Here is a 27,564-nt window from a genome sequence, read left to right on the forward strand (position 1 = left end):
TCCATCTACTGCTAGTTACACGCCAACTGATATTGAGGCCGCTATGCATGCTCTATCTTTCTCTCAACCTGATGGAAACTACTACATGGATACCGGCGCGACATCTCACATGACGGCGGATGCAGGTATTCTCTCGTCTTATTTCAATTCAAGCACTAAACATCAAAACATTGTTGTTGGTAGTGGTCATTTAATTCCGGTTCTCGGTCACGGTAGCACTAATTTACCCCCACCTCATCCTCCCTTTGTTCTTCAAAGTGTGTTACATGCTCCCAAACTCATTAAAAATCTGATCTCTGTTCGTAAATTTACCACTGACAATATGGTTTCTATTTCTTTTGACCCTTTTGGTTTTTCGGTCAATGATTTACAGACGGGGACCAGACTAATGAGATGTGACAGTGTTGGGGACTTATATCCACTCTTCTCAAATTCTCAAGCCACAGCACCCAAACATTCAGCTTTTACTACTATGTCTCATGATATTTGGCATAATCGCTTAGGTCATCCTGGCGATACTATTATCAATTCTCTTCGTAGTACTAAATTTATTGAATGTAATAAGGCTTGTAAGACTTTTTGCTCATCTTGTCCTCTTGGAAAACATGCTAAACTTCCTTTTTATGATTCTTTCTCATACACTTTTCTACCGTTTGATATTATTCATAGTGATCTTTGGACTTCTCCCATTGCCAGCTCTTCCGGGCACCGTTATTATGTTCTTTTTCTTGATGACTATAGCAAATTTCTTTGGACTTTTCCTATTGCAAAAAAATCACAGGTAAAACAATTATTCATATCTTTCCATGCTTTAGTCAGAACTCAATTTGAACGTAATATAAAATCTTTTCAATGTGACAATGGCTCGGAATATATTAATGGCACTCTTGCGCAGTTCTTTGATCATCATGGCTTAGTCTTTCGTCTTTCTTGTCCTCACACATCGTCCCAAAATGGTAAAGCCGAAAGACACATAAAATCCATCAATAATATCATTCGGACCATTCTAGGTCATGCTTCTATGCCACCGTCCTTTTGGCATCATGCTCTATCTATGGCGACATATCTTCTTAATATCCTTCCTTCTAAGGTCTTAGATTATTTATCACCCACACAAATCCTTTATCAAAGTAACCCTTCTTACTCGGATTTGCGTGTTTTTGGTTGTTTATGTTTTCCATTGTTTCCCTCCACTACTATAAACAAATTACAGGAACGGTCTTCCCCTTGTGCCTATCTTGGTCCGGCTCCAAACCATCGTGGCTCAAAATGCTATGATATGTCTAGTGGAAAAATAATAATTTGTCGTCATGTGCGTTTTGTTGAAACCGAATTTCCGTTTTCAAAATTCCACAAAACCACTCCTACAAATTATGATTTTCTGAGTGATAATATTGATCCATCAATCATGCATGTTATTTCTCAGAATTTAGCACCACAGCCAAATCCACAGCCTGACCCAACCCAACGGCCCAACTCTCCACCTATTCCTCACAATGGGCCGCAGTCTCACACGGGCTCAGCAACCCCCACTTCTCATGCTGCTCAGTCTCGGCCCACTCCTCATGTAGCACCGACGCTGCAGCAGCCCCCTCCAACTTCTTCTCCTATCTTGGCCTCGCCCACCTCACGTGGCCCAGTCCCTGACCCAAACTCATCACCTACATCCATGTCAGCACCACACTCCTCTCCTAGGCCCAATAACCCCATGCTCCACCGCATGACAACTCGTTCTATGAGTGGCATTCATAAGCCAAATCCTAAGTACTCTACCAATTGTCACGCGACCACCACTAAGGACATTTCTCCTATTCCAAAAAATCCCGTTAGTGCACTCCGTGACCCAAATTGGAATCGTGCAATGTTAGATGAATTTACTGCTTTAATTGATAATAAGACTTGGGTATTAGTGCCTAGGCCACCGGATGTGAATGTTATTCGTTCTATGTGGATTTTGCGCCATAAATATAAATCTGATGGTTCTTTTGAGCGTTATAAGGCTCGTCTTGTAGGAGATGGAAAAACACAGGAGCAAGGTGTTGATTGTGATGAGACGTTTAGCCCCGTGGTTAAACCTGCTACCATAAGAGCAGTTCTCAGTATTGCTGTCTCTAAATCTTGGCCTATCCATCAAATGGATGTCAAGAATGCCTTTTTACATGGTCATCTTAATGAAACAATTTATATGCATCAGCCCATGGGTTTTCGAGACAAAGATCATCCAAATCATGTTTGCCTCTTAAAGAAATCTTTATATGGTTTGAAACAGGCTCCTCGCGCTTGGTATCAACGATTTGCTGATTTTGTTGCTACCATTGGGTTCTCTCACAGTAAGTCAGATCACTCTTTATTTATTTACAAGAATGGTTCTGACACTGCTTATATTCTGTTGTATGTGGATGACATAATACTTACGGCTTCATCTGATCGTCTTCGTAAGTATTTTATGACTCTTTTGGGTTCTGAGTTTGCTATGAAGGACTTAGGCCCTCTGAGTTTCTTTCTGGGTATTACTGTTACTCGTCATGCCCATGGTCTTTTTTTATCTCAGAAACAATATGCTGCAAAAATTATTGAACGTGCCGGCATGTCTAACTGCAGTTCATGTCCTACTCCCGTTGACACTAACTCCAAGCTTAGTGCCACCGGCGATGCTCTTTTTAATGATCCAACCAAATATCGCAGTCTTGCAGGGACTCTTCAATATCTTACTTTCACTCGGCCTGATATATCTTATGTCGTGCAGCAGATTTGTCTTCATATGCATGCTCCGACAAATGAGCATATGCGTGCTCTCAAGCGTATCATACGCTACCTTCAGGGTACTTTATCCCATGGTTTGCATTTGTACAAATCCACCATTGATAGACTAATCTCTTATACAGATGCTGATTGGGGTGGGTGTCCTGACACCCGTCGTTCCACTTCTGGGTATTGTGTTTTCCTCGGGGATAATCTGATATCTTGGTCTTCCAAACGGCAGCATACTCTCTCCCGCAGTAGTGCCGAGGCGGAATACAGGGGTGTGGCTAATGTTGTTTCTGATTCTTGCTGGATCAGAAACCTGCTTCTAGAGTTGCATTGTCCCATTCAAAAGGCTACTCTAGTTTACTGTGACAATGTGAGTGCGATATACTTATCCGGCAATCCTGTTCAACATCAACGCACCAAACACATTGAGATGGATATTCACTTCGTTCGTGAGAAAGTGGCTCGTGGCGAAGTCCGTGTGCTTCATGTGCCGTCCCGTTACCAAATTGCTGATATTTTCACAAAAGGGCTTCCGCGCGTTCTATTTAATGATTTCAGGGACAGTTTAAGCATACGAGAGCCTCCCGCTTCGACTGAGGGGGTGTGTTAGAATATATTTAGCATATATTCTCTAATTACTTGTATATATCTTTATTTAGCTAGTCAATATTTGTTACCATAATTTCAGCCATTAGTTAGCTATTTTATAGCCTATCTTGGCGCTTGTATCTTGTATATATTACTCTGATTTGTAATGCAATGACACGGAATCAATTTCCTTCAAGAATACTGGCTACAAAGAAATAATTTAGAATTAGAACAAAACCATTGTAAATACTCCGGAGTGTGTTGGAGAGGCCCTTGAAGTGGTTCCCCGAAAATAACATGTTTGCGTCTATCTTTCCAAATCGAAATCCAGTCTGCATGTTGTTGAGCCCAGTTGGTGTCGCTATGTCCTCTCATGTCTATGTCGTGCATTTTATCAAGATTATGAGCTTCATTGGGGATTGGTTGCCATAAGCCAAATTGCAATTGGGCTCTATCAGTTTGATGCCAGGCTACAACTGCAAATGAAGTTAAAGCAGTACAAGCAGTCCATATTCTAGAATCCTTATAAGCACGTGCTGGCAGTGAGGACTGAAATTCCCTATATGGCATCCATAGAAACTGTAAAAGAAAAAGGTTAAATATTTGACTTGTTCGATGTAAAAGAGATTATGTTTGAGAGAAGTTTACATTGTATTACCTCGTTATAGTTCATGTTGTCATATCTTAATCTATAGCCAAGTAAGTCTCCATGGGGCGTCCCTGAAAATCTTAGCCCTCTTCCTGACCACCTAAAACATTTGTACAATTATAAAATTTTAGGTTAAATATTTTACTTGTTCGATGTATTAAAGTGGTATAAAAATTACTCCATACCTTGATGCTAGTGGAAATGTAATATCCCGTTGGACTCTTGGTTGGATGGAAGACATTCTATACCAAGCCCAAGACTGTAGAAGCAAAGAACATCCACCCATTTTCTTTGAGGATGGGTAGATTGACCTACACAATTCTCTATACAAATGTGCCAAACAAGCAGAACCCCAACTATATCGTCCTGCACGTTCCAAGTCAGCCAATAATGGTAAATACATTAAGTGAATTCTATTACCTGACTTGTCTGGCATAATGACACCACCGATCAACCCTAAGATATATGCTCGACAATGTTGAAGCAATTGTTGTTGAGTGGGTTCATCTGGTAGTGCAATGGTATGGTCTCTTAACCATTTGAGTTTTATGGTTGAGCCAACTAGAGCTTCCCCTTTTGGAGGTACGAAGCCTAACAACTCGTAACATAATTCATCCCAATCAAACAAAGTTGGTCCTGTTACTGGTTTGCCGTCAATCCTTAAACCCAATTGTAGTGCCACATCTTCCAAAGTCACCGTGCACTCACCAACTGGGAAGTGAAAAGTATGTGTCTCAGGTCTCCACCTCTCCACCAAAGACGTTATCAAACAATCATCGATTTTAAAATGTCTTATTTTCGCAACCTCGGCAAAGCCAGCAACCTCCAACAAATTCTCAATTCTTGGGTCAGGTGTAGGCATGGAATGATAGTAAGATTGAATGACTTGATCACTTGTTGTCTACGAAAATGGTAGAATTGAAATGTTAGTAAAAGATAATATTAGTTGTAAACATTATGCAATGTATAATAACTTACCATAAGATGAGTTTCATTTGACCTATGGAGGTGTTGTTTCCACAACATAGTTGAAGATGAAGAAGACATTCTTGAAGAACAATAGCAACGAAAATCAATACTACAATAGCTGAAGAGAAATGATCTTTTGTTGTGTGTTTAGGTTTGGATCGTATGTAGTGTATATATAGTGGAAAAAATCAATGGTTGATGCAGAGTCATGAATGCTTTGTCCTAGAGCGTCAGAAAAGTAATTGCTTTGTGCAGAGTCATGAATGTTTTGTACCAGAGCGTCAGAAAAGTAATTGCTTTGTGCAGGGTGTCATTGATGCAGTGTGTCATTGATGCAGTGTGTTTACTTTAATTACTTTAATTTGTTTCATCATATTTCAACATTACTAAATTGTTCATTTTTTCAAAATCTGATTTCACAGCTTATGGGATGACTGAGCCAAGATTCAATTACTACTACAACACGCTAAGGAGCGAACCAGAAACTGAAGGTGTAATTGAATGGCTCAACACCATACCAAAAGAACAATGGACTCTTGCATGGGACGGTGGCCGACGATGGGGACACATGACTACTAACTTGGCTGAGGCAATTAACTCCATTCTTAAAAAAAACAAGAAATTTGCCAATTTCTGCAATTATCATGTCGACTTATAAGAGATGTAATGCCTTATTCATCCAAAGGGGGAAGGAAGTCGATGCTAAACTTAGGGCTGACCAAGTTTATACGGAAATAATGAATAGGGCCATGAGAGATGCAGAATCAAAGGCTAATACTCATCATGTCCTCGAATTTGATCGTCACAGTACACGTTTTTTGGTGCAAGAGACCATTAACCCAAGGGAAACACGACCTACTGGAACTTTCACGGTTAGACTACATGACAACTGGTGTGACTATGGAAAATTCCAAAAGCTACACATGCCATGCTCCCATGTTGTTGCTGCATGTAAGCATGTTCACCACGATTATAAATCTTACATAGATCCGGTATACACATTACAATATGTTTCAAATGTGTATAACGAATTATTTGGTGAACTGCCTAATGAATCTTATTGGCCGGATTGTGAAGAACCTCAAATCATACCAAATCCGGAAAAGATTAGAAATAAAAAAGGTCGTCCAAAGTCATCCAGAATACGCACTGAAATGGATATGGTTGAACCAGGACAACCAAAAAGATGTTCTCTCTGTAGAAATGTAGGTCACTCAAAGAAAAAATGTCCTTACCGTCAAGGAAGTTCAAGTCATCAACCTTAAAATGTCATCAAACCTTCCAAATATTGTATTTTGTTTTCTAGTATTTTATATAAATATTTTATCTATTGTTAAAATTTTTAATTAATATTTATTTCATTATTTATTTAATTAATTATTTCATTATTTATTTTTATTCTACAAACTTAACTAAATTATTTTATTTGAAAATACTCAAAAAATTAAAAAAAAAACTGAATATTTAAAATTAATATACCAAAATAAAAAATTAGAAATCTAAATAAACAAAATAAAAAAAAACAAACAAACAAAAAACAAAAACGAAAATAAATAGCAAAATATAAAAACCAAAAACAAAAATAAAACAAAAATAAAATAAACAAACAAAAATCAAAAAACAAAAACCAAAAAAAAAACAAAAACCAAAAAAAATAAACAAACAAAAACGAAAAACAAAAAAAACACAATATAAAAAAAAACAAAAAACAAAAAAAAAAACAAAATATGCAGTTGAAAAATCGGTTAACGTACAACCGATTTCTCACTGCAATGTTTTCTAACTTTGAGAAACTGAAGGTGAGAAATCGGTTCCCCCTTAACCGATTTCTCACCTTAAACAGTAAATGGGTCATTTTGGTAAATAAAATGAGGGTGAGGTTATTCAGAAAAATAAAAAAAAATTGATATATTAAAAAAAAAAGTCAAAAGATGACCATTTTTTACAATATTGTACTAAAATAAAAATCTTATTAGAAGTTGTTAAAAAAATTATAATTATTTTCTAACGTGTTTGATTAGATTATTTTTTAATAAAGAAAAGTTTAGATTAAAGACAAAACACAACTTTATATAAAGTTAGAGTTAACTATAAACTTTATTGATAATTTTTTATAGTAAAATTACATATAATTTATTTTACTTTTAACGTAAGTCTGAAAAAAATATAAAATAAAGGAGAACTAGATTAATTAAATTAAAGTATTAATTATAAAAAATAAAATATTTACAAATTTTAATATTATTGTTCAACATTATTTTTTGAAGTTAAACAATAATTTATTTAAACAGAATTCCATAATGTCGTTATATAGTTAAAATTATTTAACAAACAATAACAAATATATTGTTGTACTTAACAATTTCAAGTCTTAATTTCAATTTTTTTAATATGTGAAATTTAAATTAAATTTAAAGAATAAAATCTTACGTAACAATATTTTTTACTCATTTCAGTACCATTTTTGTTTCATGTAAAAATAATTAACATTTTTAATTTTAAAATAAATAATTAAAAAAACAAATTGTGACCTCATTGTAACATTAAAATAAAATTGAGACCTCACAACAAATAAAAATAATTTTAAAAAGTTATAATATGTAAGAATTGTTTAATGGGGCTGCTAGTGTTGTACTCAAACTGCGAATTAAGTGAGAGAAAAAATAATGTATTTTTAGGTCGAATTAGAATTTGAAGAGGAGATTGAATAAATAAGCTGCGTAAATTTTAACAATTATAAATAAAAAAATATCAACTTACTATAAAGTTTTTTTTAATACCATTCTATAAAAATAAATTGCTTTTTCTTTAAAAACTTTTTTATGTAAAGTGTTTGACCCTACTTTTCCTTCTATGGAAAAAATAATCTTAAAAAAATTTAGGTCCAACATACTCTAAATATAAAAATGAAATTTTAATTTTTAAATTATTATTATAGAAAATGTAGAATATTTTTTTTTCAAACAAAGAAAAGGTAAAATAGTGAATGAAAATAATAAATTAAGATTTGAATTTCTTTAAATACAAAAGTTTGACATGTGAATATTGTATACATTGAAGACGAATATGGAATATTTAAGTTACACACATTTAGGACGACCACACACAACTATTTTAGAATGTTGTTAGATCTTAATGTAAATTTAATCATTAAAAAATAATTCAAGTGTTGATAACGACTTTTTATTTGTCATGCACTTCAAACCAAAGAAAGTAGCGATCACGCAATTTAAATCAGAGAAAGTAACTATCAATGCTATAAAAAAGTATCGAATTTATCATTCATCGTATTATGTGGTCGAAAATAAATAGATATATACGTGAGAGATATGAGTTGCACATAATTCATTTCATCTTCACCAAATCACTATATCAGTATCAAAGCTCGATAATTATAATTCAGTTTGTATTACAAACATTTTCGGTGTTTGTCCACATAAAAACTCATGGACCTTTCAACACATGAGTTGCTTATAAACAGCAACATGAAATCCTTGTATCATATTAGCTTTGGATATACACGTCACAAAAAGACTAGTTACAAAATCACACATAGCTGCAGTAGTAAAAATAACTTAGTTCGATAGTCTTTCAATTTCCTTCATGATAAACTCTTTTTCCTCCTCAAATTGCTCATCTTCTGAACCTGAAAAAGGTGAAAGAGCTGATGCTAATGCCCTTGACTAGGATTCAGAAACTGAATCGAAATGCAGAACAACATTTTCAAATCAATCGATTACTGAAAGTATTATAACCTTTTCCCGGGGACAGATTATGAAGCAATTCTAGCAGCTTCTCCTGATTTTTCGCCAAAATAAGTTTTACATCTCGAGGCTTATTTGGGTTAGCGACGAAAATCTGGATAAACATGTGTGGAAAGATAAAACAAATATAGACTATCATCTCCAAAACAAAATGTTATGCTGTAGGGTATATTTCTTCAGAAAAATAAAATAGAAAAACATAAAAACCCATGACATAAAAAGTATAGGATGTTCAGCAATTAAATTTTCAAAGAAGTGCCTGAAGACTGAAGGAACTTTCCCATGTACCAAATAAAGGAGATTTATTCTACCACAAATATTGAATAAATGGTTCCCATTATGGAGCAAATCGATTGTGCTCAAAATTAGTCTTAGAAAATCTAGCTGGACTGTTAATAACAGGAAATCTATCATATTTTTTTTCCCATTACAAGTCTTTAGTTCTCAAAGGATGCCAAATTTACAACAAGAGGGTTGAAAATCCCCATTTGCAATATATTAGTAGGCATAATCTGATTTGAATCCTTATATATATATATATATATATATATATATGTATGTATGTATGTAATATCCATAAAAGGATAGATGATGAAGAGGAAAATTAACCTTAAAAATGTGGAAAGCTGATAGCTGAATGTTTTTGCTTGAATCCTGCTCAACCCAAAACACAACAAATAAACGCTGAGTTAGCAGAAGATAGAAACAAAAGCAATGAATTTTTATGGAGAATTGAAAAAACAAGCATAATATAGGTCCATATGCCCCTCATTGCGTTAAAGATTAATAATAGCATCAGGGCGTTGATCCTGGTCAACCTCTGAACTTCTATATGCCAAACAGGTAGAGTACAATAACAACCACCACGATGCCTTATCCTAATGGATGAAGTCAGCTATATGGATCAAAGGACACCATTTGGCTCTATGGTTTGACCTAGGTTTGCTTTTAAATTTTTAATGGTACCCCCAACCCCAGTCTTCATCTACCCTTCTTAAATGAATTATATTCCATTTAGTCCACTTTTCTCAATGAAGCCTTCATTGATCTTCTTCTCGCACAAATCAACCACCTTTGGCAATTTTTCAGCACCTTCTCTAAAGTTCTAAATAGGTGCTAGATCAACTTTCTCTTGGATACATTCTTATCTGCATTACCTAACCTTTTTACTTTTATTGGCTCCATTTCCAAACATTCATTACTATTGAACATCCATAAGCACCGATATTTGTGATCTCTAGTGGTTGTGGAGTATATCACAATTTTCACATATAATTACATATAACCAAACTAACCAGATATTGTTAATCAACTACGAAATTGTCTTAAAAGCCATAGAATATAGAAAGAGAACGTGTTCAAATAGTGTTTCTGTACTTGACAAATCAATTAAGATAAAGCATGCTGTGGAAAATTCGAAAAAGGAAATTACATGCAATAGGCTGTTGTTGTAGTGATATAATGCACAAAACAGTGAAACAGAGCTTGGAGTAAGGTAAAATACTCTTCACTATATGTGCAGATTACAGCTAATAGGAAAACCAAGCCATACAACACTTCATGGAAATAAGGAAAATGTTCAGTTGTGCATACTGCATATATCAGAAATAGTATAGCAAGTAAACATGAAATTGAGCATCACGTGAGGATGCACATTAGTCATGGGTAGAAAAGAGAATAGCACACAATTACACAGGTTTACAAGAAGTTATACCCTCAACAATGTCATCATGACTTTCAAGTAACGCACTTCTAAGATGTACCGCTTCATTATCTGAGAATTAGGAGATTCCAAAAGAAAGTCCGAGAGAAGCTAAAATCCAAATAAATTTAATTGTTAAAAACAACACAAATATATAAAAACAAAAATTAACAGGAAACAAAAGCATTGAAAATTGTTGCTGGAACAAACCTTCAAAGACTGCCTCCTTGTGACATAATTAGGAGATGTCAAGAGTTTCTCGTATAGATCAAAGAACTGGGATAAGAAAGTCCTATTAGAAAAGCTGAAATGTAATAAGGGAGATAAAACCAGCCCAATCATTCAATTTGCAATATGCACATGTTCAAATATGAGGATATGAGCACTAACTATGTCATAGATCAACAACATACACAAATTTTTCTCAAGCAGCACAAAACTACTATTTTAACATGTTCAAGTCTGACAAATATGTTGAGGAGGAAACAAACCTCATCATAATGAGCTGTCAAAAATTCACAGACCACATTTCCATGTTTAGTAAGAAGATCCTGCAAAGCATATCCAAATAGACGTATGAAGAAGTGGCATCATTTAGTACTTTACAATCAACAGTAAGACAAATAATGGGAATTAGAAGTGGGGAGGATTCTGATCTGACCTTAAAGGTAGAAAATGCATCGGATGCAACGTCAAAGTTAGGCAACTCTACAAATTTAAAGAACAATACAAAACTTGCAGATTCCAGTATGTATCTGAAAAACACTCCGTAAGATACAAAGTTAAAACAGTGTAATTGACTTGCAAGTGATTGAAATTTGAAGACTTCTGGTATGAATCTGAAGACCAAACAACAACAACCCAAAATATATTTACCTTGCAAGTGATTCAAATTTGATGCACTCCCGCAACATTATGCCACAGCTCAAAGCAATATCTTTGTTATCATAGCTGCTTGGAAACAAATATAGAGATGCTTTATGCAACTGTTTAAATAATTAAATTTATAATATTTAAGATTGATCACATATAACTATACAGACGAAGACTAGGGTGGGTGGGAGAGTGCTTCATGTCTTGTATTGTGGGAAAGCCACTTTCTACTGTTAGATAAAATAAATTTTAAATCAATAGTTTTTTCTTTTTCTCTTTCTTTCTTTCCCAACTTACCCCTACTTTCTTTCCCCTTTCTTATATATTCTTTACCCCTCTTCTCCATCATCTATTTCTCTTCCCTTTTCTTTTACCTTTATCCTCCTCTCCTCGCTTGTCTCTCTCCCCCCCCAATCACTGTTCCAGCGAAGCACCATGTCTCCTCCCAATCATGCCCAAAAGCTCCCTAACACTGCGATAATGGGTGGTTTTCTTTTATCTCATCACTCTCTCAACCACAGAAGCCAAAGAAAGCCACATACATGCACAACTTCAACCTTATGCTTCCATTACACTAAGTGTTTCAGACCTTCATGCAGCACTTATCCAATTAACTTATGGGTTTTGATTCAGTTTGTTGTGGTTATGCTAATTAAACTGGGCCAGGTCCCTTCCCCTCCCTATTAAAAGAAATGGAGAGAATGTTAGAAGCACGATCAGTGGAAGAGTAAGAGAGCTCACAACTGTTTGCGGTGGCCATGATGAAGAAGGAGGAGAAAAAGAAATAGGAAGAGAGGGAGAAATAGAGAATTGAAGCCATAGGTAGCCATGGATGAAAAGAAGCCTCGTAGGACCAACCGCGCACCACCTCCACCACACCTCCAAAATGAACCACCAAGTCCCATGCAACCACCAATTTTGTGCCATGGCACCATCGGTTGGAGACCAATCAAGGAAAAAAGGAAAAAAGGAAAAAAAGAAGGGTAGTGGTAAACTGGGAAAGAGATGGAGAGAAAGAGAAAAGGAAAAGTGGGAAAATCTCAACCATTAATTTAAAATTATTTTATCAAAATGTAGAAAATAGCTTTCTCACAATGGGAGACATGGAGCACTCTCCCACCCTAACCTTCATCCTAACTATACAATTGTTTACTTATATGGTCAGTGAAACTAAATGCATTTCAGATTCCGTTAAAATACCTGACTTAAAAAAAATGTTTCACAATCATTAATTTTAAAATAACACAATTTGCAAGAATCAATTTATAAAGTTGCAAACAAAACTTTTTCTTAATGAAAGGGAAATATAGAGGACAGAATACCTAGCATGTTATTTCACAAATCAAAAAATAATCTCAGAATAATTTGGCCAAATTATATGAAGGGAAAACAAATTATGTAAAAATCACAAGTAGGTTCTATAAGATTTGCCTAAATCCCTTTTTTCACCATGATTTTTGTAAGAAAATTTTGAAACCATTCAAACAATGCTTTTAAAAGGGAATGGAGAACCAACCTTGGGCGTATGAAAGTGATCATGCCATTATGGGATTCCAATATACATTTCCAAACCAATCTTTTACAATAGCAATAAAATTTGTTTTCATCATCAATTTCACATGTAATGTCATTGAGAATCAGTTCTATACTCAAAATTTAGGGGAAATGTCATTCAGAAATGCTTTAACTGAAGAAATACATTTATTAAGGTATCAATGCTAAAATTACATTAATGCAGTAAATTGCTAATTAAAACTTTTAAAAAGTTAAAACTACAGAGGGTAGGAGACAACAATAATGAGAAAAAGATCGTCAATATGTTAACAACATTCTTTCAACGTAGAAGCCACAAAAGTCTCCCGTGACTCTTGGCATTTTACTTTTAACTCTTAAAAAATTGGGGTTACAAATTTTTCGCATAAACTGCATGACAGAATAGCTTCATTGTTGTGATATTAGTTTCACCAACTAACAACTTAGCTGAAGCAACCCAGAGTTGCTCAAGTCAAAAATGTGAATTTCAACATGAATGCAAGTCATGGATGCATATCCAAACATACACTAAAATAATTTCCAAATGTAATTCTCCACCAACTTTTTCAAAAAGCATATCAGTTATAACGGATACAAAAGATCCACAATTGAAAGGGGCGACAAGGAAGAGAATAAAAAGGAGTTCAAAGTTGGCAGGAAAAAAGGTGCAGCAGTAAAAAGCTTACCATACAACAAGAAAGTCTAGTAACTCAATGTGTTGTTCAATGAATTCTACGCAGCAATAATTGGAGTCAACTTTATGTTTCAATAATATTGACCAACAGTGGACTAAATCCTTTCTTGCCTGTATCAAAATTCACACACCAGTTATGAGCAACCAGTTAAGTAAATTGCACGTGATAAAGCTTGGTATCAATCAGAATCTTACTTCCCATCCTAGTATAGGCAGCTTGTGAATTACAAGAGTAAGAACATCCTCCTTACAGATTTCCTCCACTAACTGTGAAACCTGATCCAAATTTGGTTCTGTCTCTCCATCTCCAGAAAGCATGGTTCTCATTGTTACAAAATTCTTTTCAACTTCCTCTAAAGCCTACAATAAAGCACAATACACATCAATAACCAGTAACCACTAACATGTAACTGGAACTAAAAGAAAGACTTAAATCTCAGGAACAAATTCTTTCTTCATTTTGTTCTCCTCAGAGTAACTATCTACAACACAATATAACAATACAAAGCATGCCTAAGATAAAAGAAACAGCAAGAGTGGAACTCTGACATAATCATCTTAGATGATTAACCTAAGAAACACTGTTTTCATTTTTAAGATTAACTTGTGTATTTTGTTGATGCTATATGACAGTGTAGAATCTGCAAGTTACTATTCTGCAACCATTATATGTACCATTACCAGAGATGACCCCAACAAAATGCAGCTATAGATACATGAAGTTGCAAGCTTCATACTCTGAAGCTCCCTTTACTCTCTAAACAGTTTCAATTATTTTAGTTCAACAAAATTGAGTTTTTTTAACAGACACCATAACCCATTTGTACACAAAAAGGACCTTATATGCAACTAGAATTGTGTATCAACAACACCGAAGTAAGAATTGAGCCGATTTCCATTAGGAAGTGTTCTGGTCCCTCTTTTGAAGATTTGGGCCTATGATCATGAATCAAGCCAATGCACTGGTCCAATATTGTCAGACTAGATAGCTTGCCCAAAAATTCCAACATCGAGAACCTCCTGAACCTTGATGATACACCAAACCCAATTTAATCGTGAAGCATTGAGAAAAACCTCATAGTTCATCAGAGGCATATGATTTAACCCTGGAGGCATTTCCCACCTCATTGTGCAATAAACACTACCATTGCCTATAGGAGAATGATTCAATGAGTAAATAGGCCATACAGGCCTCGGGTACACTTTATCTCTAACTCTACACTCCTGTCGGAATCCCTACAGGTACACCAACAAAGTTCGGCTCATGCGAACCTGAAAATTTCCCTTTGGATATTCCTCCTTCAAGGATTGGTGCTGAACAGGAAGCTTTCATGAGTTAAAATCAACATACCCTGCCCCATTCGGGAAACTCGTAACATACTCAAAAAATTTGATCACTTGCAAGTTGGAATTCTTATGTAAAGTACAATTCCGCCATAATTGTCTCTCCAACAAAACTACTTATGTAAAAACAAGTCGCATACACAAATGACTAGTTTTCATGTAACAATTTGCAGGAGCCGTTACAAGAATTTTAAGGCATAACGACGATTAAAGAGCGGAAATTTAACTGAGAGAAGGAATACCCAGATAGAGCATTGAAAAAATGGATCAAAAGGGGTTACAATTACGCAATCTGACGTGGGAAAAGGGGTAATTATGTGGGTGAAAAAAAAAAGCTTACCTTCTCGAGGGCTTTAACTTCGACAACGGTTTTGGTATCGAGGGCCATGAGGCTCTCCTTGATGGACTTGGCCACCTCTTGCGGCGTTTTGGGCCTCAAAGCCTTGAAAAACGAGAACGACATGGCGATTTATGATCGCTTCCCTCTCTATTTGTTGGTGTTGGGAAGGAAAAGGAAATGTTGCTGCTGATGCAGCGTTTCTTCTTCTTCCTCTTCTGTTGAACTTTCTCTTTTCGATTTCAACTACTCATCATGATTTTGATTTATGAGTCGTCATCATCACCAACAATCATGAATCCGATCATCCCTGAGATAGAATCGTAGTTCCAGCGTTATTTCCTTTTCGTATTTCTTACACCCAACCCAAGCCTAAATTATATAAACCTTAATAAGATTATCTTTTTATTAAGAATATTCATTGATATTTTTTAGGTAATCATTTTCTTCCAGAAAAAATACAATTATTATTGACATCAAATACTCTATAAATATTTAAGGTAGTTAGAATTTAAATTCATATCATTAATTAAACGAAATACTTTTGAATTTAAGTTTATTCAGCTATATTAAATATTTCATTAATTAAACGAAATACTGTCCTCATTTAATATTATTATTTTTGTATAAGTAGTGCTTTTAAATTCAACTTTATTCAGCCACATTAAATATTTAAAGATAATTTACAATAATCTTATCCGCTCAAACATAAATTTTTAGTAAAAATGCATGACATATAAAAAAAATAGTAATAACATAGGAAATGGAGATAAATGATTTAAATAATTTAATAAAAATATAATGAGAGTATAAAATTAAATAAAAATATTCTTTTATTTTTTTATTTTGATCGACAAGATTTTAAAATTTGAAAGGACTTGTCTTCCTGTAATAAAATTCATTTTATGATAAAATTCATATTTTCTTGTGTGATATATCCGTGTGAAAACAACATAATATTCATTTTATTTATTTTTTATCTGATTTTTTCTATATTTAAATAATATTTGACCAATAAAAATTATATTTCTCAAGTACATATTAATTTTTTATTGTAAACTTTAAAATACTATGTATATATATTCATGTAAAAAAATATATATCCATGTGGAGTCCAAAATTAAGCCTTTGGCGCTCTATTAAGAATCCATAACCCTTTTTTTTATAAAGTAATTGTGATTATACATTAGATTTAATAGTTAATTTCTTAAATAAAGCTATGGAATGTGAATTGTGAAATCAAATGAAAAGTTGTAGAAGTAAAAACATGAGACGTTTTTTTTGGAGGGAAAAAAAGTGTTAGACGTTAAACAACGTTATTGTTTGCTTGGCATGTGACCAAATAAGAATGCGAATTGGGCAAAGTAAATTCCATTTTGATTCTTGTTGCACCTTCATTTTCATTCTTCCTGCACTTCGTGTAGTTAGGTACTACGTGGTAGCAACACGCTTGTAGTAACAATTTATTTATATAAAAAAAATCTTATGTTCAATTTTTACTATATATAAAAAACAATAAGATTAATTTCTCATTTAATGAACTAAAAATACTCATAACGGCAAAAAGAAGTTGTCATGAAAAGTTAATAATTTAAAAGAGTAATTTTTATGCATCTTTAATTAAATTACAAATTTTAAATATATTTTTAGTTACTTAAATTTAACATAAATTTATTTTTAATCTCTCAAATTTAAAATTAATCTTTTAATTGTTATAATTTAAAAAAAAAATATTTGTATTTTTAAATTTTGTTACAAATTTTGTTAAACATTGTCATACAAAATATACATATTAATAATTATATCAGTTATCATATTAAATCTAGTTAATATTATATAAATATCTCAATGTATCACTTAAAAATTTGTTATTGTTGACATGGAGATTAAAATAATATTTTTAAAAATTTAAAAATTAAAAAAATAATTTTAAATTTAAGAAATTAAAAATAAAGTTATCTTAAATTTAAGAGAATAAAAATATATTTAAGCCAATATACACATCATAAAAATATAAAAATATTTAATATTACTGTATTTTGTAATAATAGTAGTAGTTAAGAAGATTTATAGAAAAACAAGTGAAAAATATAAACAATTATAATTCAAATCACCATTCAAAAAATTAATATTTATTCTCCCCTTCTTTGGTTTAATTATTAATAATAACAAAGGGGAATCCTTATTTTATATAGTTATAATTTATAATAAATAATTTTTTTAATATATAAATATGTTATAATTAAAAATTATAATAAATAAATATTTTTGAATATTTACTCTTGTATATTAAATATTGTCTAATGTTGAGATTTCCGTTGAAGTACTTTTTATTATAATTATAGATTAGGTTACTTCCCTCAACGGACTCAAACACGGCAAGTGTACCGGCCGTACAAGTAGTAAAAATATCGTATCCACAGGGATTAGAAGGTAAACTAAGCATTCATTGGCTACTTGTGACTTGAGAACAATCCCAATAAATATGAATATGAATTTAAGAACAAAACTACTGGAATTGTTAAAACACAAATGAATGAATTAGAAATGAAATGGGGTGAGAAATGGTAAAATGGACACTTGAAGTTGTGGGGGTTTGATTTCACCAAACAAACACTAGTGAATCCTATGTCTCTTGTTACAACCATTGTTCAGTCAACCATAAATTTACTCAGACCTAATTCCTTAGAGAAAGAGCCTAGGTGCAAAATATTGAATATCAATCCCTTGAGTACTCAATACCTCCACCCGCATTACCGGTTAGGGTTTTAAGACTACTAATGGGTCAAGCCCTATCCCTAGGTACAATTCCCACTAGGCATATGTTCATAACTAGTTTCAAGGATATTTCCCAATACTCAATGAAACCTTAAATCATGCAAAGGGTGATCAAGCCAAAGCAAGCATTAAGCATAGAATCATACACAACAAGGAATGAAACAAAACATATATATCATTAAACACAAAGGGATTACAATAGAGTCTGTTGGTTACATCAAAACCCCAATACAATGGATAGAACCTCTCAAAACAAAGAGGGGAAAACTAAAATAGAGATGGAAGAGGAAAGGAAGAACCGAAGGAATGATCCACCGTGGGAGGCTTCCGAAGCCTGAGAATCCCTCCTGCAGCGCTCCTGGAGGCGCCCCTGGGCGAATGAGGGAGAAAACCCTCGAAATTTTCCTTTTATGCAGCCTGAGGAGACAAATTAGGGTTATTGCGCCCGGCGCGTTACACTTCGCGCCCGGCGCGGGCTTCCCCTGATGCTCAATGTGCTCTCGGCCTTGAATTGCGCCCGGCGCAATTCTAAATTGCGCCCGGCGCGAGGTTTCCAAAGGCTGAGAGTACTCTATTTTATGCCCGCCCGGCGCGATTAACACGGCGCCTGGCGCGGTTGCCTGCTCTGCTCCTTAATTCTTTTGATTTCCACTCCTTTAGCCTTGTTATCCTCAATTCTCTACTTGAATACCTGCATATACAAAAGAAACCAAAATGAGAACAATTATATGCAATGATACAAAGAATGGAAGAATTTGATCATTAAATCTTGTATAAGTCTCATCCAAAAAGAGGTAAAATTGAGACTTAACAACTCCCCCAAACTTAGAACCTTGCTTGTCCTCAAGCAAAAGGTAATTAATCAAGCAGATAACAAGCAATGCATGTGTGTCAAATTCCTTATTCTTGGTTCACTTACAATTTCATTTCACAAGCATGAACCTTAAACGAATTTTCAGCCACAACTATTGCAATGGAACATGACAATGTGCAAACAAAAGTTTCAAAAGAGATCAAAGAACTGAGAAAAGCTAATGACTATCTATGAATGCATCCTCACTAGGAAAGTGTTTCTCTCATATGCACACTAGTGTATAGGGGTGAGTGTTTCTCTCATATCTACTACTCACGCCACAGGATTCAACTTTGCTCTTCGTTTCCAAATGAAACCAATGGTAATACACATGCAGGCACTTATCACAAGGGCTTTATTAGGGCAATTTAAGGTAATTAGGGTCAAGCATAGCGGTTTCATGGTTTTTCAAGGAATAAGGGTGCTATAGCTTAAGAGAGTACTTGAAATTTCTTCAATAATTTCTTTCTCCATACCCCAATGTATCATTTTAGCACATGCCCTCAACCAATTCCAGCCATTAGCCTTTATATGATGCATCTGTACACTTTTGCATCTTATTTCATTTTTTTTTTTTTTTTTTTTTTTTTCTGACCACATACTTCTTCTTTCTAAAATTTCTTCATTCTTCAACTCCCCCAAACTTATTTGATGTCATCAATATACTCTCTTAACCAAAACAAAGGTTTATGGTTAATTTTTCAAAGTTGGGATAAGTGGAAGGTTGAGTGTTTAAGCTTAGGAAGATATGGGTCAAAAGAAAAATAAATATGGCTTTTTGACTTAGATGGTTATCAAAATATAGAAATGCCTTGATCATGTAATTGCACTACACTAGCAAACCACCCGGGAAACTCAAGCAAAGTCTATCATGCAACATAAGTGTAGTTTCTCTCATCAGTATTTAGGCTCAGACCTCACTCGGTTGGCATCCACAGATTATCACACTCAACTCAGTCTATGATCAACATTGAAACCCGTATGCAACTAATCATGAACTAAAGCTCTAATATGACTTGAAAATGTCTAAAGTACACACACCATCAACATTAAGCAAACCTCAATCCAAAATTGATCACATACAAAACAAGTATTCAACAAGATTAAAAACCATGCTCTAGCAGGATATTCAAAAAGATGTACCAACCAGAGTAATCCAAAAACAATTAAAATACTGAAAATAACAACAGAAGAATAAATTGCAAACAGAGGTGAACTAAGGTGAGCTTCATCTATTTCCATCAAATTTGGTCATCTTCCTCAGTAAGTGCTCAACCGCATCTGCATCAGCAGCTCCACTTCCCACATTTAGAAGCCTGGTCCCCAGGCCAACCAGTATATGCCTGCAAGTCCTAGTAACCAGAAGTTGTGAAAGAGTATAATCATGAAGAACATGGTGAGCATTGTATACAATGATGACCATACAATTATATCAAAAATGAAGAACAACCTTAGACCAAAATTAACCACAAAGAAACATGCTTGAAAACAGAGAAATATAGGTTCAGGAGAGTGCTCGCGCCGGGCGCAGCACAAACTCGCGCCGGGCGCAATATCAGTAAAAGGCCAACGAGGTTCAAATTCTGATACCGAGCCGGGCGCAGCACAAACTCGCGCCGGGCGTGGTACTCTGAAATGGTCACATTTTGCCTAAATTTGCTTTGAAAGAAGCCTTGTAACCAACCAGAACCAGAATTACCTCATTTCTCACACTCCAAACAAAGTATAACCTATATTTACTCATTTCAAACATGATTCACACACTTAACAAATAACACAAACAATACATAACACAAACAACATATAACACAAAACATATTTACATATAAACAAACAAATCACAAATAGCTATAAATACTCAATTTGCCATTCTAATCCCCGGCAACGGCGCCAAAAACTTGTTGAGATTTCCGTTGAAGTACTTTTTATTATAATTATAGATTAGGTTACTTCCCTCAACGGACTCAAACACGGCAAGTGTACCGGCCGTACAAGTAGTAAAAATATCGTATCCACAGGGATTAGAAGGTAAACTAAGCATTCATTGGCTACTTGTGACTTGAGAACAATCCCAATAAATATGAATATAAATTTAAGAACAAAACTACTGGAATTGTTAAAACACAAATGAATGAATTAGAAATGAAATGGGGTGAGAAATGGTAAAATGGACACTTGAAGTTGTGGGGGTTTGATTTCACCAAACAAACACTAGTGAATCCTATGTCTCTTGTTACAACCATTGTTCAGTCAACCATAAATTTACTCAGACCTAATTCCTTAGAGAAAGAGCCTAGGTGCAAAATATTGAATATCAATCCCTTGAGTACTCAATACCTCCACCCGCATTACCGGTTAGGGTTTTAAGACTACTAATGGGTCAAGCCCTATCCCTAGGTACAATTCCCACTAGGCATATGTTCATAACTAGTTTCAAGGATATTTCCCAATACTCAATGAAACCTTAAATCATGCAAAGGGTGATCAAGTCAAAGCAAGCATTAAGCATAGAATCATACACAACAAGGAATGAAACAAAACATATATATCATTAAACACAAAGGGATTACAATAGAGTCTGTTGGTTACATCAAAACCCCAATACAATGGATAGAACCTCTCAAAACAAAGAGGGGAAAACTAAAATAGAGATGGAAGAGGAAAGGAAGAACCGAAGGAATGATCCACCGTGGGAGGCTTCCGAAGCCTGAGAATCCCTCCTGCAGCGCTCCTGGAGGCGCCCCTGGGCGAATGAGGGAGAAAACCCTCGAAATTTTCCTTTTATGCAGCCTGAGGAGACAAATTAGGGTTATTGCGCCCGACGCGTTACACTTCGCGCCCGGCGCGGGCTTCCCCTGATGCTCAATGTGCTCTCGGCCTTGAATTGCGCCCGGCGCAATTCTAAATTGCGCCCGGCGCGAGGTTTCCAAAGGCTGAGAGTACTCTATTTTATGCCCGCCCGGCGCGATTAACACGGCGCCTGGCGCGGTTGCCTGCTCTGCTCCTTAATTCTTTTGATTTCCACTCCTTTAGCCTTGTTATCCTCAATTCTCTACTTGAATACCTGCATATACAAAAGAAACCAAAATGAGAACAATTATATGCAATGATACAAAGAATGGAAGAATTTGATCATTAAATCTTGTATAAGTCTCATCCAAAAAGAGGTAAAATTGAGACTTAACATCTAACAAAAGAGTATTTTCAAAAATTTCTCTCTAATCATAATATTTTTAGACGTTTTTCTATTATAATAAGATTTTTAGAAATTTATAATTTTGTATTTAATTTATTTTTTATTTAACATTTTTATCTATAAATTTATTTTTAATATTTTAAAAATAAATTATCAGTAATTATAAATAATAATATGTTACAATATAAATAAATTATCATAAATTTAAAATGTAATTTATATATTTAAAAATATATATTTACATAAATTTTTAAAATAATTTATATTTAAATATGAAATTTATTTATATATATAACTTATTACAAATTTTAATTATATTTAAATATTAGTTTAAATTATATTTCAAATTTATAATTATATTGTAAAACAATTGTACTTTTAGTTATCGTTGAATTTTGAAAAAAAATTAATATAAAACTAAAAAAAAGATAAATTAAAAAAAAATGAAAGGTCGAGAATAATTCTAAAAGAAATATAAAAAATAATTCTTAAGTAATCCTATTATATATATATAATAAAATCCCGCATGAGGGAGAAAAGGAGAATGAAGGGTGATGCGAAAAAATTGATCAACAACAGCTCAATCTCTTATTGCTGAGAAAACGATGGTATATGTACAAAATGGTGCAGCAAAAAGGTAGAAAGAGAAAAGGTACAAAAGAGAATATGAAAATAACGGAATGAAAAATCAAAATGAGAAAGTGGCGTGAACGAAAAAGAAAAACGTGACGTGCATGAGAGACGTGCATGAGTCATGAGAGACGTATGAGTATAGCTGTTAAGAACCCCCCTCAAGCTGGAAGTAGATATTGGACATTCCCAGCTTGGAACACAGCTCTTTAAAACGAGAAGGAGATAGAGCTTTGGTATAAATGTCAGCCAGTTGAGAGGAGGATGACACAGGCAGCAGTTTGAGTAAACCATTGGTCACTTTTTCTCGAAGGAGATGACAGTCTATTTCGATGTGTTTCGTTCGTTCATGAAACACCTGGTTGGATGCGATTTGGAGAGCAGATTGGTTGTCACAATAGAGGAGAGCAGGTCGAGTGAAGGAGATGCGAAAATCTTCTAAAAGATATGTGAGCCATTGAATTTCACAAGCGGTGGAAGCAAGAGCTCGATATTCTGCTTCTGATGAACTGCGTGATACAGTGGGTTGTTTCTTTGATCTCCATGAAATGAGTGAGTGTCCAATATAAACGGAAAAACCTGTGACAGAACGTCGAGTGTCTATGCAACCCGCCCAGTCAGAATCACTAAAGGCTTTCAATTGAAGGGAGCTGTCTGCAGCAAGAAAAATGCCTTGTCCAGGGGCTTGTTTCAAATATCGAAGTATACGAAAAATAGCTTGTTGATGAGAAGATGTGGGCTGAGAAACAAATTGACTAAGATGGTGGACAGCGTGAGCAATATCAGGCTGAGTGTTGGTGAGATAAATCAAGCGCCCAATTAACCTTCGATAGGAAGAGGGATCAGTCAAAGGGGTACCAGTATCAGCAGATAAACCAACTTTATAATCCATTGGGGTGGATGATGGGCAACAAGCTAACATGTCAGTGTCAGAAAGAATATCAAGTGTATATTTACGTTGACTCAGATGAATACCAGTGTTGTTTCTAGCAACCTCAAGACCAAGAAAATAGGTTAAATCTCCAAGATCTTTGATTCTAAAAGCTTGATCAAGAAGAGTAGTGATGCGTTGTATTTCAATGAGGTTGTTCCCAGCAAGAACGATGTCATCAACATAAACTAGGAGAGCTGTACTAGTAGAATCTGTAAACTTCAAAAACAAAGAATGATCTGCAAAAGAGTGTGTATATCCATGAGTCAAAAGAAACGTTGAGAGGCGGGCATACCACTGACGGCTGGCCTGTTTGAGCCCGTACAAGGAACGATTTAGCCTGCAAACTTGTCCCGATTTAGTGGAGGGTAAACCAGGAGGAAGATGCATATATACTTCCTCATTGAGATCACCATGCAAAAATGCATTGTTGATGTCCAATTGTTTAAGAAACCAGTTATGAATTGCAGCTAATGAGAGAAGAAGGCGAACTGTAGTTAACTTAGCAACCAGTGAAAACGTGTCAAGAAAGTCAAGGCCCTCAAGTTGTGTGTATCCTTTGGCTACTAAGCGGGCTTTGTATCGTTCAACTGATCCATCAGCATTGTGTTTTATCTTGTAAATCCATTTGCAACCAATTGCTGTTTTGTTGGGTGGTAAAGAGGTGATAGTCCAGGTATGATTGGCTTCTAGGGCAGTGATCTCATCTTTCATAGCTTTAATCCAACAGTCATGCTTAGAAGCTTCAGCAAAGGAGTTAGGCTCGGTGGTAGTAGAAATAGATAAAATGAAATGACGAAAAGATGAAGATAAGTGAGCATAAGAAATGAAAGACTCTAAGGGATAGCGAATGCCTGGAGAAGATGGTGATCCAGTTGATGTAAGTGTCACATGAAAATCTCGAAGATAGGAAGGTGGATGATGTGAACGAGTAGATCGACGAGGAGCAGGGGTTGAATGAGCAGATTCGGGTGAAGAAATAGAAGGAGAAGGCTGAGAAGTGGAAGGTGCATGATTATGAAGATTGAAGTCAGAAATAATGTGGTCATTTGTGAAAGGTAGAGGGAGAGATGGAGTAAATGATGTAGGTTGAGCAGTATGGTCAACATAAGGAAAATGGTCTTCATAAAATATAACATTTCGAGAAACCTCAATGTTACGAGTATGAAGATTGAAGGTGAGATAGCCTTTGGTGTGGGGTTTGAATCCAAGAAAAACACAAGGGTGAGCCCTGGGATCCAATTTCTTACGGTGGGCTTTAATAGTACTAACATAACAAAGACATCAAAAGACACGAAGAGTGGTAATGTCGCATGGTTTGCCATATAATTTTTCAAAAGGGGAAATACGTTGTAAGAAAGGCGTGGTAAGGCAGTTGATGATGTATGTAGCATGCATGAGTGCAAAACACCAAAACGAAAGGGGAAGAGCAGATTGAAAAAGGAGTGCACGGGTAACGTTTAAAAGGTGTTGATGTTTACGTTCAACAATTCCATTTTGCTCAGGAGTTTCAATGTATGTGGTTTGGTGAATAATTCCTTTGGATTCAAAATATTTATTCATGGAAAATTCAACCCCATTATCAGTTCTTATAACTTTGACTTGAGTTTCAATTCAACGTAAGCAATGAAATTGGTTACACAATTACGCACCTCTGCTTTAGTTTTCATGAGAAAAACCCACGTATATCGTGTATGATCATCAACTATGGTAAGAAAATAACGATGTCCATGTAAAGATATTTTTGAACAAGGTCCTCAGATATCAATGTGAAGTAAGTCAAAAGATTTAGATGTATGAGAATGACTCAGAGGGAATGGGAGTTTCTTTTGCTTAGCATAATGACAGGTGTTACACGTAAAGTGTTTGTTACTATATAGACATGGGTAATATTGTTTCATAGAATGTAATTTTTCATATGGCAAGTGACCCATGCGAAAATGCCACAAATCAATGGATTGAATGCTACATTCAGGATTGTAGACAGTAGAACATATAGAGGGTTGAATGGCAGCAATGGTCATGGTGTAGAGTCCAACATTTACATCAACTGTACCAATCTTCTCGTTGGTTTTCAGATCCTGAATAACACAAGACGTGGAGCAAAAAATGAGTTGCACATCAAGAGAAGAAACCAACTTAGAAATGGAAATTAAATTGAATTTAAAATCTGGTATAAACAACACATCTGATAAGTAGAAAGTATCAGTGAACTTTACTAGATCGGAATGGGTAGCGAGTACTTGTTGACTTGTGGGTAGCTTGACGACAATAGGATTAATGGAACGATACGAAAAGAAATTTGAAAGGGAAGAAGATATATGATTAGTGGCTCCAGAGTCAATGACCCAAGAGGTGAGATTGTATGTGCTGACAGAGGTGGAAAAACAATTACCTGAGGATGGTGAGGGCTGTGTGGAACATGAAGAAACAAAACCAACATGATTTATATGTGAAGAAGGAGAAGATGAGCTGCTATTGGTTGACTGTTGTATTAAACCCATCAAGATTTGATACTGCTGAGGAGTGAAGCGATAATCCTGGTTTGGATTAGCTTGCTGTTGATCATTGGCCTTACATTCATCAGTCACCGTGTTGTTTACAATGGAAGTCTTGTCAGTCGGGGATTTGTAACCTGGAGGAAACCCGTGTTTACGGTAGCAAACATCTATAGTGTGTCCATTTCTCCCACAATGAATACAAATTTTACCAGACCGATTAGAGGCACCACGATTGCTTTTATTGTCATGGTTAGAGGGAAAACCATGTTTACGATATCATAGATTCTCCGTGTGTCCTGATTTACCACAGTGGGTACATGTGAAAGATGAAGCAATTGCATTGATTGCAGCAGTTTTTGTAACCGTATTGGCAACAAAATTAGACCCCAAAAGCTGGCGTTCCTGTTGAGCAACATAGGAGAAAATCTTAGAAATTGGAGGAATGGGGTCAATGAGGAGAACATGAGATCTAACATTGCTATATTGTTCATTTAATCCACGTAAGAACTGCATGGCTTGATCTTCTCGCTTCCTTTGAGCAATGGTGGGTAAAACATTGCAAGAACATTTGTGGGTACATGAACATGTAGGATCTGGCCTAAAATTTTCCAATTCGTCCCAAATAATCCTAAGTTTTGTGAAGAACTCAATGACAGAAAGGTCTCCCTGCTGAAGGGAAGAAGCTTCATACTGCAAATCTGAAATACGAAGGAGGTCACCTTGAGAGTACCTTGATTTAAGATCATTCCAAATCTCATCAGCTTTGTCCATCCAAAGTATACTCTGACGAATAGAAGGAGAAACTGAATGTACAAGCCAAGAGACAACCATATTATTACATTGACGCCATGCAGAATAAGTAACATCAGACTTAGGCGGTTGTGGAGCATTCCCGTCCACGAATTCCATCTTGTTTTTGGCACTAAGAGCAGTAAACATGGATCTACTCCATGAATGATAATTGCCTGAATCAAGAACAGGTGATACAAGCGCAGTGGCAGGATTTTCGCTAGGATGAAGATAGAGGAAACTGTGAAAAGGGCGTGTTGAACGAGTTTCGTCCTCCATAGTTGTAACATTGTTAAAAAAAAAAAAAAAAAAAAAAAAAAAGAGGCTGATTCAGTAGCCCAGAACGGGCCGTTCCCAAATTGGAACGGGCCGTTCCAAGCTACTGAATTGAACTACATATTGTAGTTGAGAACGGGCCGTTCTGGGAAGGAGAACGGACCGTTCTGGAGGGAGAACGGGCCGTTCCGGAGGGAGAACGGGCCGTTCCGGATGAGTTCCGGAACGGGCCGTTCTGATTTCAGAACCGGCCGTTCTGGGCGTTAATTTTGTGCGTGATTTAGGAGTTCGGAACGGGCCGTTCCGAATTCGGTACGGGCCGTTCTGGGCCAATCCGAAAGTTTATAAATAGGGGGTTGGGGGCCTTCAGGAGTTTTGGAGTTTTTAGAGAGAAGTTTTAGAGAGA

At 35.2% G+C, this 27,564-nt stretch overlaps 4 protein-coding genes across 4 annotated transcripts; 1 reads left to right on the forward strand and 3 right to left on the reverse strand.

Moving 5' to 3' along the window:
- Positions 1 to 3,490: 3,490 nt before the first annotated feature.
- On the reverse strand, positions 3,491 to 4,850 carry LOC145955908 (serine/threonine-protein phosphatase 7 long form homolog). Its single transcript, XM_083071346.1, has 5 exons — positions 4,409 to 4,850; positions 4,174 to 4,354; positions 3,998 to 4,088; positions 3,637 to 3,918; positions 3,491 to 3,544 (listed from the first exon to the last, which is right to left on the reverse strand). Exons 1-5 carry the CDS (start codon positions 4,848 to 4,850, stop codon positions 3,491 to 3,493), a joined length of 1,050 nt encoding a protein of 349 aa, XP_082927472.1.
- An 856-nt stretch (positions 4,851 to 5,706) lies between these two features.
- LOC145955909 (uncharacterized) lies at positions 5,707 to 6,222 on the forward strand. Its single transcript, XM_083071350.1, has one exon. It carries the CDS (start codon positions 5,707 to 5,709, stop codon positions 6,220 to 6,222), a length of 516 nt encoding a protein of 171 aa, XP_082927476.1.
- Positions 6,223 to 8,329: 2,107 nt separating this feature from the next.
- LOC109794433 (Mo25 family protein) lies at positions 8,330 to 15,579 on the reverse strand. The gene is made up of 11 exons (XM_020353886.3): positions 15,208 to 15,579; positions 13,719 to 13,883; positions 13,516 to 13,634; positions 11,300 to 11,374; positions 11,085 to 11,178; positions 10,915 to 10,974; positions 10,634 to 10,699; positions 10,436 to 10,534; positions 9,331 to 9,375; positions 8,713 to 8,815; positions 8,330 to 8,603 (listed from the first exon to the last, which is right to left on the reverse strand). The coding sequence occupies exons 1-11, from the start codon at positions 15,328 to 15,330 to the stop codon at positions 8,533 to 8,535; spliced, it is 1,020 nt and encodes a 339-aa protein (XP_020209475.1). The 5' UTR covers positions 15,331 to 15,579; the 3' UTR covers positions 8,330 to 8,532.
- A 7,230-nt stretch (positions 15,580 to 22,809) lies between these two features.
- LOC109800533 (retrovirus-related Pol polyprotein from transposon TNT 1-94) lies at positions 22,810 to 27,161 on the reverse strand. Its single transcript, XM_083071355.1, has 3 exons — positions 26,399 to 27,161; positions 25,537 to 26,260; positions 22,810 to 24,859 (listed from the first exon to the last, which is right to left on the reverse strand). Exons 1-3 carry the CDS (start codon positions 27,159 to 27,161, stop codon positions 22,810 to 22,812), a joined length of 3,537 nt encoding a protein of 1,178 aa, XP_082927481.1.
- Between the last annotated feature and the right edge of the window lie 403 nt (positions 27,162 to 27,564).

Source organism: Cajanus cajan, chromosome 1, assembly GCF_000230855.2.
Source record: "Cajanus cajan strain Asha chromosome 1, NIPB_CcT2T_4, whole genome shotgun sequence".
In the NCBI taxonomy this organism is placed as follows: domain Eukaryota; kingdom Viridiplantae; phylum Streptophyta; class Magnoliopsida; order Fabales; family Fabaceae; genus Cajanus; species Cajanus cajan.

Bases quoted from the DNA above. Each gene is read 5' to 3' on its own strand.
- LOC109800533 (XM_083071355.1), bottom strand. From the start codon at position 27,161: ATGGAGGACGAAACTCGTTCAACACGCCCTTTTCACAGTTTCCTCTAT. The intron at 26,261-26,398 runs GTAAATCAGGAC...GACACACTATAG, and splicing joins TTTCACATGTACCCACTGTG to ATGTTTGCTACCGTAAACAC. The intron at 24,860-25,536 runs GCATTTTCGCAT...TTGTTATGTTAG, and splicing joins ATTCAATCCATTGATTTGTG to TACTATTAAAGCCCACCGTA.
- LOC145955908 (XM_083071346.1), bottom strand. From the start codon at position 4,850: ATGCCTACACCTGACCCAAGAATTGAGAATTTGTTGGAGGTTGCTGGC. The intron at 4,089-4,173 runs GTATGGAGTAAT...CAAATGTTTTAG, and splicing joins ACATTTCCACTAGCATCAAG to GTGGTCAGGAAGAGGGCTAA. The intron at 3,545-3,636 runs GTTATTTTCGGG...ATTTCTTTGTAG, and splicing joins GGAAAGATAGACGCAAACAT to CCAGTATTCTTGAAGGAAAT.
- LOC145955909 (XM_083071350.1), top strand. From the start codon at position 5,707: ATGAGAGATGCAGAATCAAAGGCTAATACTCATCATGTCCTCGAATTT.
- LOC109794433 (XM_020353886.3), bottom strand. From the start codon at position 15,330: ATGTCGTTCTCGTTTTTCAAGGCTTTGAGGCCCAAAACGCCGCAAGAG. The intron at 13,635-13,718 runs GTAAGATTCTGA...ATTTTGATACAG, and splicing joins TGCCTATACTAGGATGGGAA to GCAAGAAAGGATTTAGTCCA. The intron at 10,975-11,084 runs GTCAGATCAGAA...TATGCTTTGCAG, and splicing joins ATGCATTTTCTACCTTTAAG to GATCTTCTTACTAAACATGG.